We start from the raw sequence: 12134 nt of genomic DNA on the forward strand, positions 1-12134 counted from the left end.
CTCGATCTGGGACAAAGCGAGAAGAGCTCAGCTCCCCTCCGCCACCCCATCGCTCACCTCCTCCTTCCTCGTGCAGTTCCTCTTTACAGTCCGCCGTAGTGAGTTCAGCGCCACCTTCGGCCCTTTCCACCGCACCTACGCTGTCACCCTCCCTGCCGTCGCCTCCTCCTCCACCCCCACCACCCTCTCCATCCGTAGCGCTTGGACATTAGCAGCGGCCACCGCCGCCACCTTATCATCCTCGCCACCATCCCCGCCCAAACCCTAAACCCTCCGTCACCTCCTCCAAGAAACACCGAATTAATTACCTCAAGAAACCCAGATTTCCACCAAAATGAGTCCAAAAATATCCAGAAAATCCGCATTTTCGCGGCGAAATCGGCGGAGAAATACGTGTATATCGCATGGTGGAAGAGGTTTGGTGGAAGGCAGGGGAAGACCGAAAAAAAATAAAATAAAATATTTTTCTTTCCAAAGAAAAATAATAAAAATAGACCAGCTGATGACTAATTTAAAAAATAATAAGAAATAATAAAATATTTTCCAGAAGAAAATAATAAAATTTGACGGTCAAGAAATTTTTTAATTTTTTATAAAATAATATTAAAAAAAGCATCATTATCAAAATTCTTCAGTCCACAATCATACTACCTAGACCAAACCTATTACAAAAAAGAATCTCTGCCTTGAGTTTAGATCAAATCATCTATAGCTAGTTTAAATCTGATCCACACGACACGACACGGAGGAAGCTATCACGCGATGGCGTTGGCATCCTCTCTGAGGCGGTCTGGAGTCGGCCCCCTTCGTCTCTCTTCGTAAACGTCAGTACCACTACCAGACAAAATCCACGCATTAAAAACTATTATACCATATTGGGTGCTCTGAACCCAAAACGCCAAAGCCATGAAACGCCCATGCACTAATATTTGCCTGGTCTCTGATATCTCTCTCTGTCTCCTTGTTCTATAAGCTGGGAGAGTTTTCTCATTTGGATGAAAGGATTCATAGGTTTCTGCATCTGATCTTCCGTCGTTGCACCCGCACCACCATTGCAGTGATGGCAATAAAGAGCTCATTTCTCAGGCTTGTCGAAGAGACCCTAGAGAGTGCTTCGAGGAAACCGAAGAGGATGCTTTATGGAGATGTGTTCAATATATCAAGTAAGATCTTGTTCGCATGATTTGTTGTAGTTTGCATAGAGTTTCTAGGCCATCAGATGATCTTTCTTCTGGATCAATGCATTATAAAAGAGAAATAACTTGAGCACGAAAGGAAGGGGAAAAAACTGACTGGAATATGAATTTATGCATATCGTTTATAATATGATGTTTATAATATCACTAAATATTTTATCATTTAATATTGTGTTTAAGAGTGGAAATAGTTCTTTCCTAGTTGGTATTCTTATGTGCTTTGTTGGAGGAAAAAAATGGGATTCATGTGATAGTAAGAAGCAAATTTGGAAAATGTTCTCAAACAAGGATGGAGATATAGTGGCATACACCATAATGAATATATAAAAATGATTTTCAAGTTTATCTTGTGAAGATTTAAAGAGGAAACTGCATATAAATTGCAAGAGCGCATTGTTGATCGTGTATTGTTCTGTATAAGTTTGCATTCCAGGTTTTCCAAGAGAGTGGTCCAAAGTGTTGATAAAGGAAGCATCATGCTGCAATAGTTGTAGCTATGTAGGAACTTTAACTTTAAACTTTTGTTAAGCGTGTTAGGAAAATTACATGCAGGAGGCATTTTTTGCTTTTATTTTTTTTAGAAGTACTGCAGAACTGATGAATATTGTGATATATGTGAAAAGATGTGAATGTTTTCATCTCTATAATGCTTGAGTTTGAACTGGGGATAGATATGGTAAGTTCAATGGCATGATCGTTAAATGCTTTGGGATTAAAATGTTCTTAATTAGCCTACTTATGAAGTAAGAAGAAAAGTGGAAGCGCTGTTCTAATAATATAAGATGACATAATTTACTGGTTCAGGGAAAAATATATATTACTAACAAAATAAGTGATGTAGATACCTGTGAAGCTCCGAGTTTCTGCATCTTAATTTTATGACTGTTGGAAAAGTACAACTTGGCACTGCCTGGCTGAAATGTTCGCTGGACTTCAAAAAATAAATATCACATCTACCAGTAGGTCCCTTGTGGCTGAACTATCTTATTTTTGCTATATATGTGTTCTAACCAGCATTTTATTTGGACACGTTCTTCCAAGGTAAATGAGAAAAAAATTCTCCAGCTCTAAAGTGATCTATTTGTTGTGCTGTATTATTTGAATTTTCTTGATATGATCTTTTATTTGTTGTTTTTGTGGGGTATAAAAATTGATGATGATATCATGTCGAAGTGTGGCATTAAGAAATCTCGAGTCAATACTCCATACTCTGTCTCAAACTAGAATAATTTTCATTCTTTATTTATATAATTTTAAAAAAGTTATTCAGGTATGGCTATGTACCACTTAGATCAGGAAGCATCTTGTGAAGCCAGTTTAGCATGAAAGAATTATTTATGGATGATCCACTTTATCAGAATAACTGAAACAGTCATTTCTGCAAGATTGAGAAAGGAGACTAGAAAGGGGGAAAAACTTGATTGGAGTAGTGAGAAGAATTTTATAAGCCTTTCAAATAATGGAGGAAATAACATTTCAAAGGTATGATTTAAGGTTTCAGACAGTTAGGAGATAGATGGTCGATGCTTGCTACTTATCATAAATAATGCCAGAGAACAATCAAAATTATACTGTTGATGTTGCACTAAAATCATTTCCACAGAGTCCAAATTGTTCGAATGTTGAGGACTATAATACATTAGAATTTATTTCAGAAGGTTCAGAAAATATTTGACATGAAGAATAAATAACATGATAAACTGCACTTTACAGCACCTCTGTCATGCTCCTGTTATTTCATTTAAAAGATCTATAACCAACGAAGCTTTACTAGATTCCGCATGACTTAAGATGCTGAAAGGATTGAAGTGCCAATCCTTGCAAGTCTATGCCAACTGTGACATGCCATGTCAGGCTGGACCAGTACTGTAGACGCATGTCTTCTGCAATACCCTGCATTCACAGTTCAGAACATGTCGATATGGATCAATGCCGAGCTGCCTCCCCCCAATCCCCCCTACCCCACTCTTCTATTTGGCATGGCATGGCATGCGAATTCTCAGCCATGGGTTAGCATGCGCACCAGCATCAGTACTTGAATTGTTGGATGAAAGCTTCCACTAGCATGTTTGGAGAAACCTAGAGATGAAGAATTTTACTCATGGAAGTTAATGGGAACTAGCTAAAATAGACCCTATGGATCTGTCGAGGTAATTTTTGGTTGTATTAGAGGACTCAAAAGATTTACAGGTGGCTACAATGGATCCAAGATAAACCAATAATCATCGGAACTGAACCCTTAATCTTCCATCAGAATGGGAACAGACTTACCATCATGCATTTCCTCAGTGAAGATGTTGGATCTTGAATTCCTCGATAACCTCCATCAAAAAGACCATGGTAGGTGTAAAGCAGGCCAAGACCTTTTTAATTGTTTGTAATCAAGAAAGAATACTACTTTAAAGATACACAAACACCTAATTCTTAGATGCTGGTGGTGGTAACAACTTCTACAGAATATATATCATTGATTGGTTATCTGTAGGGGTATATAAGTTATTGAAATTCAAGGGAAACAAACAGAAAGATAATTCTATCAGTAAAAGATAGTCAAGAAAAATATTGTGATTGGCATATTGCTGTCTTCCTTCATAATTTACTGCAATCAAAATATCCAGTTGAGGTTCCCTCCCACTCGAACCATTATCTGCAACTGACACCAACAAAAAGCATTTGAAAAACTGGTGAAGCATTTTCATATCCTATGCTATCAGAATAGTTACTTGCTATTTCTAAGCTGCAATTACTGTTGATCTTGATTTCTGAGTTATACATGGTATAATGCAATGTTCTTGCAGATTTTCATTTACTTCAGCATTGGAAAGGATGGTCACAGATAAGCTCATCTTGTTTCTGGAAGAGTCTAGTCATGTTTCTTCATCTCTTCTTTATCAGCAGCTTCTCCCTCCAGCTTCTACTTAATAAAATCTGCAAATCATACCAAAGGAAATACAGGACCAACGAGGAAGGGTTACAAAATCACGCTGCTGCGAAACATACGCTTGATGACATAAACTTGGGTATCTCATACCAAGCCAGCAAAGTGTGTTGCTCTCTAATATTAATCAGCCATTGTGTGGAATTTGTTTCATTGCTGCTACAAGGAAATGAGAGGTATTGCAAGTACGTATTCTCAGTTTCAGCTGAAATAACACAGTTGATATCATGGATGGTTTTGTTGGTTACCATTTTTAATTTTCGGCGAACAAGATCAGTAAAACTCCCATGGATTATAAGGGCATGGTGGACATGCAGCTTCTTCCTGTCAGCAATCTGCATAGCTTTTGATATACACTCCATTGTTTTACACAATGCATTTCTAGGGTTGGAAGAATGCATAGATCTATTAAATCTTCTTTTCTGCGCATATCTGTTCGCCATTTCAGTCAGAGGAGCAACAGGGATCACTTTTGACAATAGTAACATCAGAGAACCACTACTGTACACGCCAACAGAAAAGCATGGGGAGACCAAGAGGCAATCGCCATATGGAAATGCAAGCCTTCCACAACTTGTCACTTTCTCATGGCTTAACCCCCTTTTTGCTATAGGAGTCAAGAAGCCTCTAGATCAGCATGAAGTACCTGATGTCGATATCAAAGACTCTGCCAAGTTCCTTTCACACTCATTTGACAGCTGCTTGACTAGTGTAAAAGAAAAGCATGGCTTGCAGACTTCATTTGTTTACAGAGCAATCTTCCTATTTATCAGGAAAAAAGCAGCAATCAATGCTAGCTTTGCAGTTGTTACTGCATGCGCGTCTTATGTAGGACCTTCACTGATTGATGACCTTGTTATGTTCCTAGGTGGAAAGAGGGAGAATGGATTGAAAAGTGGATACATACTTGCACTTGCATTCCTAAGTGCCAAAATTGTGGAGACTGTGGCTCAGAGGCAGTGGATTTTTGGAGCTCGACAGCTTGGAATGCGCCTAAGAGCAGCATTAATATCTCACATATACAAAAAGGGCCTTCGCTTATCAAGCCAGTCTCGGCAGAACCACACCAGTGGAGAAATTATCAACTATATGAGTGTGGATATTCAAAGAATTACAGATCTCATATGGTACGCAAACATAATATGGATGTTACCCATACAGGTTTCTCTTGCAATCTATGTTCTTCACAACAGTCTGGGTCCTGGAGCTTTTGCTGGATTAGCAGCAACAGTCATGCTAATGGCATGCAACATTCCTATCACTAGAACACAGAAACGTTTCCAGTCCAAGATTATGGAAGCAAAAGATGAGCGAATGAAAGCGACCTCAGAAGTTCTCCGAAACATGAAGATTTTGAAACTTCAAGCTTGGGATCTCCAGTACCTTCGCAAATTAGAAGCTTTGCGAAACATTGAGTATAACTGGTTGTGGAAGTCTCTAAGACTGCTAGCAATGACAGCATTTTTATTCTGGGGAGCGCCCACATTTATATCAGTGATAACATTTGGATCATGTATACTCATGGGAATACCTCTAACAGCAGGGAGAGTTTTATCTGCATTGGCAACTTTTAGGATGCTCCAAGAACCCATATTCAATCTTCCAGATTTGCTTTCAGTAATTGCACAGGGAAAAGTTTCAGCTGACAGGGTAGCCTCATACCTCCAAGAAGATGAAATAAAATCTGATGCAGTTGAGGTGATACCTAGAAATGAAGCAGAATTTGACATTGAAATTGATCATGGGATATTCAGTTGGGACCCAGAATCCAAATTTCCAACACTTGAAGACATAGAATTGAAGGTGAGCGGGGGCATGAAAGTGGCCATTTGTGGGACTGTTGGCTCAGGAAAGTCCAGCTTACTCTCATGCATATTAGGAGAAATACCAAAACTGGGAGGGACAGTAAGAATAAGTGGCACCAAAGCATATGTTCCTCAGTCCCCATGGATACTTTCTGGGAACATTAGAGAAAACATTCTCTTTGGCAATCCATTTGACAGTGAGAAATATGAAAAGACAATTCAGGCTTGTGCACTGAAGAAGGATTTTGAGCTCTTTGCCAGTGGGGATCTGACGGAGATTGGAGAGAGAGGAATTAATATGAGCGGAGGACAAAAGCAACGGATCCAGATCGCAAGAGCAGCCTACCAGGATGCTGATATATACCTTCTTGATGACCCTTTCAGTGCTGTGGATGCTCATACAGGCGCACAACTTTTTAAGGTCTGCTTTTACTCCACCTGCATGCATGATTGCCCACCCTTTATGAAAAGTATTCCTAATATGGTAAAAAAACTATTACAATAATTTTTTTAAAAATACATGTAGTATTTGTTACATCTAAATGTCATACTCTTCATCTCAAATTTCCCCACAAGTGAATATTTTTGCTGAGAAAGCTTCAATTTTCAAGTTCTTGGAGATCGATAATATTCTCCAAGCATCACACGAGATGATTTTTTTTTCTTTTTCTTGCAGGATTGCCTAATGGGGGTTCTTAGAGACAAGACCATACTTTATGTTACACACCAAGTCGAGTTTCTTCCAGCCGCAGACCTTATCCTGGTAAACAGAAAGCAGAAAATCTTCCAGTTCCATTATCCAGATTCTACAATAATAAAATGGCTTTTGTTGTTCCATTTTCTTCTAAATGGAAATAATTTGTCTATTATCTATCAAATTAATTCGTGGATAGAAGGTTGTGTTGTCACTCTACAAATTTTATGATAGTCATGCTCTGCTACCTTGATATCACATTCCACAAAGAACATGTAACCTTGACCACTGGAAAGCACTTGATAATAACAATTAGTATGATGTGTCATAACAGGTGATGCAGCAGGGAAGGATTGCACAAGCTGGAAGGTTTCATGAGCTTCTGCAACAAAATATAGGATTTCAGGTGTTGGTCGGAGCTCACAGCCAAGCTCTTGAATCAATACTTAGTGCTGAAAATTCAAGCAGAATGTTGCTAACAGATGAAAGAAAAATACCAAAAACATCAAGCAGCAATGAGTCTGATGAAGAAAATACAGCAAATACCCAGTTCCAAAATATTGACAGGCAAGAGTCTGAACAGGATCTCTGTCAAGATATTGCTGACAGAGGGAAGCTAATGCAAGATGAGGAAAGGGAAAGAGGAAGCATTGGCAAAGAGCTTTATTGGTCGTACCTGACTGCGGTGCGAGGAGGTGCATTAGTCCCAATAATTGTCACAGCACAATCACTATTCCAAATATTGCAGGTAGCGAGCAACTACTGGATGGCGTGGGCTTCGCCTCCAACAACAGCTACAGATCCAGTGGTGGGAATTAGTCTTCTGTTCTTGGTATATATACTTCTTTCAGTCGGAAGTGCACTGTGTGTGTTGGTCCGAGCAATGCTTGTAGCAATAACCGGCCTTTTGACATCACAAAAGTTCTTCGAAAACATGCTAAATTGCATCCTTCGTGCCCCAATGTCTTTCTTTGATTCCACTCCAACAGGGAGGATCTTAAACAGGGTTAGTACTTAGTTGAATGTTTCATGCATAATCATCTGTTTATATAGCCTTCTCTAGACTAATTATAAGACTTCTGACTTTGAAATAGGCCTCTACCGACCAAAGTGTGCTAGACATGGAAATAGCAGGAAAATTAGGCTGGTGTGCATTCTCGATTATACAAATTCTTGGGACCATTGCAGTTATGTCGCAGGTTGCATGGCCAGTTTTTGCCATATTCATTCCAGTGACAGCAATTTGTATCTGGTATCAAGTAAGATCTCTCTTTCAAACTAAACTGTGCATATTTAGTCTACTTTGATCAAATCATAAAATAAGATAAGCTAATTTTTCGGACCAAACCAATGATTTTGACTTTGCGAGTAAGAAAGTACAAGATCCATAATTGCAATATTTATGCCAAAAGAAGTCATGTTTTAGAAATAGAATTTATAGCAATTCTAAAGATGTGAGTGGTTTAATTTGTTTAAAAAGATTAGGATGTCTTGAGATTAAGTTCTTGACAATGGTTGCTGCAGCAATACTATATACCAACAGCAAGAGAGTTGGCTCGTTTATCGGGAATTCAAAGAGCTCCAATCCTCCATCATTTTGCAGAATCACTTTCTGGAGCTGCTGCTATTAGAGCATTTGGACATGAAATTCGTTTCAGCAATGCAAACCTTAGACTTATTGACAACCACTCGAGGCCATGGTTCCATAATGTTTCTGCAATGGAATGGCTTTCCTTCAGACTGAACTTACTGTCAAATTTTGTGTTTGCATTCTCGTTGATTTTGCTCGTGAGCCTTCCTGAAGGATTTATTAATCCAAGTGAGAACTTGATTATCAATTTCTAAGATCATAAAATAATTTTTTGTTATCGTTCTTAATAACACATACCATCTTACTATTTGTTGTATTCTTACAGGTATAGCAGGATTGGCAGTGACCTATGGATTAAATCTCAATTCACAACTAGCAACTATCATCTGGAATATATGCAATGCAGAAAATAAAATGATCTCAGTTGAAAGAATACTGCAGTACTCAAGGATCCATAGTGAAGCTCCTTTACTGATTGAAGAGTGTCGACCGCCGATCAGTTGGCCGGAAATTGGAACTATATACTTTAGGAACTTGGAGGTATTCCCAGAATTTGTCCCTAGAGATATATGCAAATGTTCATTTGTTTGTTGTGTGTTGTATGTTTCTAAATATGTACAGACAGCAATACCAAGCCTTAGCCCACTGGGGTATCACCTCTGATGTGCAACTTTAGACAACAGATCCACAGAAGGAATGATCAAACTTTTACAACGGATTATCATCCCAAGATCAAGCCTTCCCATGAGTTATACCAACTATCCTAGCATGGCCACTCGACAATTGGGATAGGTTATGAAAATAAAGGAGAATACGAAAGAGAAATGGAGCATTATGGGACTAAACAATATAAAACAAAATGGTTCCTTTATAACATATTCAAGTTCCCCAACCATTTTCTAGTACAATATGATGCACCTCCATTGTACCCACACATATTGCTTTTATCAATGATTGCTCACTGTTTACTAGATAAACCGATGACATTATGAGTAACTGGGGCAACTCTGTCCCTTTCAGTGCTTTCCATCTATATCAGTAAAGTTCGTTAAGTTGAAACATAAAAAAGTCTGCATTCTTGTGTTTGGATTACATTATTGTAAGGCTCAAAAGTTGTTTGTCTTGCCACATCATATTTTTCCTTTTCTTTTATTTCTACAGGTTAGGTATGTTGAACACCTGCCATCAGTTTTGAAGAACATAACATGTACAATTCCAGGAAGGAAAAAAGTTGGCGTCGTAGGACGAACTGGTAGCGGAAAATCAACTCTAATACAGGCTCTTTTCCGCATTGTTGAACCAAGAGAAGGAACCATTGAAATTGATGATGTGGACATCTGCAAGATAGGCCTTCATGATTTGCGATCCAGACTTAGCATTATTCCACAAGATCCAACAATGTTCGAGGGAACAGTGAGAGGAAATCTTGATCCACTGAATGAATACCCAGATAACAGGATATGGGAGGCAAGTCAATAAGCTAAGCTAAATTATTTCCATGATAGAATCATGCCTTACAATACAAGAAGATTACTACTTACATAATAGTAAATACAGACTGGAAGCCGAGGAATCAGGATTTAGTCATTTATCTAGCGCGTTATGGGTGCTTGTGATGAGAAATAACAAGAACTAGATGCAAAATCAGAGAAGCTAAAGATCATTGAATTATTCTGACTACAAGCAAAATGCTGATAGGGAAATAGACCCAAGCAAAATATTGGAAAATAGTCTTAATTTTTTTAAGGTCTTTTTTCGACTTTTTAATTGGCAATTCTCTTAGAAGCCCAAATGTAATAGGTGGAAAGTCGATATTAGTTTGATAACCAGTCATAAAAAGCATTTTATCATACCATGAAATGGAAATGAATTTGATATTGGTTATTGCTAGGGTTGCCTTTGCTTTGTGCAATGGCTCGTAGAATGTCTTCTGGAGAAACACTAAGGCCTGCAACACAATATTGTTTGCCTTAACTTATCAAGTAAAAAATATGCTCTGAGAAAACAAGGTCAATATAACATAAATGAGAATTCTGAGATGGATGTGTGGTAAAGCTAGAAATGATAAAGTGAGATATTTGAGTACACTAGAGGATGTAGGAGCTGCACAAATTAAGGACAAATGGATGAAGAAACAACTTAAATGGTATGGGTATACAGAACAGAGATTTGAGAAGGCTCTATAAGGAGGGGGACTTGAATTTTTGTTAAAGGATGTAGCAAGAAGAAGGGAAGACCTTTAGGTAGCATGTACATAAATTAGGAGAAAGGATATGCAAAAGCTTGAATTAATAGTGGAGTAGAAGTAGTCCTAAATTGGACTTCTCAGCAAAAACTTCATATAACAGATTACAAATAGTTGGGTCAAGGCTTCATGATTAAAATCATGATATTAACTTCTTTGTTCTAGTTCAAATTGATTAAGGCTGCTTAGTATAAGCTGTTTGCTGTCCCATAAGAATTTTTTCTCTTTTTTTTTTCCCGATGTACCGAAGATAAATTCCAGATGTTCATTAAAGTGCTCTTTGAAAGAACCAAAAGCTAACTCGCTCTCTTAGCAGCTCTTCAATTAAAAGATCTAACAACCTTGTTTTTATGATTCAGGTACTAGATAAGTGTCGACTTGGTGATCTGATACACCGGAATGAAAAGAAGCTGGATTCAACAGGTAAGGCGTGTTTACAAGATTATAGAAACACAAAAAAACATGGCTTTAATCTGCAAGTCAGCAACTTAAATGATAAAATGATTTAAGAACTAGTCATAGGTAATTGACGTATAGCTTCTTACAGTTGTTGAAAATGGAGAAAATTGGAGTGTCGGTCAGAGACAGCTATTTTGTCTTGGAAGAGCTCTGTTGAAGAGGAGCAGCATCCTTGTTCTTGATGAGGCGACAGCCTCTGTTGACTCTGCTACTGATGGAATCATACAAGTAACAATTCGTCAAGAATTCAACGACTGCACAGTTCTCACCATAGCTCACAGAATTCATACAGTCATAGACAGTGATCTCATTCTGGTCCTCAGTGAAGGTAAAAGTTGTTACAATGCCATAATACTTCCATAAGATAGATGAAGTAAGATTTCCAGATATCTCTTGCATGATTGAACTGTTAAATTAAGTCGCTTCTTTTATTGAGCAGGAAGAATTCTTGAATATGACACCCCTGCCAAATTACTGGAAAGAGAGGATTCATCATTCTCTAAGCTTATAAAGGAGTACTCTTTGAGATCACAGAGTGTGAACCATATAGCAAACAGTGAAAGTAACATTTTTTAAGGCCATCAACATTTAAACTCTATTTTCAAAGCCATTGGTGGCACATGAAGGTAATCCAAGTTCCCGAAGCGAAAACATCTGGTGTAATTTGCTAAACTTAATGCCATGTTTGTATGAGTTCCAAAAACAAGAGGCAGACACAACTCTTCAGAAGGGTTTCTAACTTGCAACCCTTATCCTGGCAAGCAATGCCAGGTGCACCTCTGGAATCTACATCATAGAAAAAGCAGCAGGAAATATTGTTTCTCCAAGGAGCTACTGTTGGACAAAATTTAATTTTGGAGCATTTCTTGCCATTGGAACTGCATTTATTAGCACTAATTGCTCCCAGAATCGTGGCATTAAAGTTGAATGGTCCTGCAAGACCACGTAACAATGATGTAATTCTCTTATAAAATAAATAAGATTATTTTTGATACATCAAGCATTTTTCTCTATTTGTAATGTTCATTCTTACCATAATTTCAGCCAACCAAAAGAAAAACCAGTATTCTATGAATATAGTTTATGAAACTACAAGTGCAAACCTTTTTCAATAATCTTGATTGAGGTCACAGGATATGAATATTTTTTTTTATAAAAAAATTTAGAACTAACACCGAAATATTTATACAAATATTTTCACAAAAA

The 12134-nt window shown here is 37.9% G+C and overlaps 1 protein-coding gene across 1 annotated transcript; it reads left to right on the forward strand.

Moving 5' to 3' along the window:
* The first annotated feature begins 833 nt into the window (after window positions 1-833).
* On the forward strand, window positions 834-11922 carry LOC103703562 (putative ABC transporter C family member 15). The gene is made up of 11 exons (XM_088718805.2): window positions 834-1163; window positions 3995-6360; window positions 6616-6702; window positions 6968-7639; window positions 7728-7892; window positions 8158-8452; window positions 8550-8764; window positions 9386-9691; window positions 10829-10892; window positions 11017-11256; window positions 11368-11922. The coding sequence occupies exons 1-11, from the start codon at window positions 1061-1063 to the stop codon at window positions 11502-11504; spliced, it is 4650 nt and encodes a 1549-aa protein (XP_088574931.2). The 5' UTR covers window positions 834-1060; the 3' UTR covers window positions 11505-11922.
* The last annotated feature ends 212 nt before the right edge of the window (window positions 11923-12134 follow it).

This window comes from Phoenix dactylifera, chromosome 3, assembly GCF_051530095.1.
Source record: "Phoenix dactylifera cultivar Ajwa chromosome 3, Ajwa_hap1_PhDact_Kaust_v1.1, whole genome shotgun sequence".
In the NCBI taxonomy this organism is placed as follows: Eukaryota; Viridiplantae; Streptophyta; class Magnoliopsida; order Arecales; family Arecaceae; genus Phoenix; species Phoenix dactylifera.

Bases quoted from the DNA above. Each gene is read 5' to 3' on its own strand.
- LOC103703562 (XM_088718805.2), top strand. From the start codon at position 1,061: ATGGCAATAAAGAGCTCATTTCTCAGGCTTGTCGAAGAGACCCTAGAG. The intron at 6,703-6,967 runs GTAAACAGAAAG...GTGTCATAACAG, and splicing joins CAGCCGCAGACCTTATCCTG to GTGATGCAGCAGGGAAGGAT. The intron at 10,893-11,016 runs GTAAGGCGTGTT...AGCTTCTTACAG, and splicing joins AAAGAAGCTGGATTCAACAG to TTGTTGAAAATGGAGAAAAT.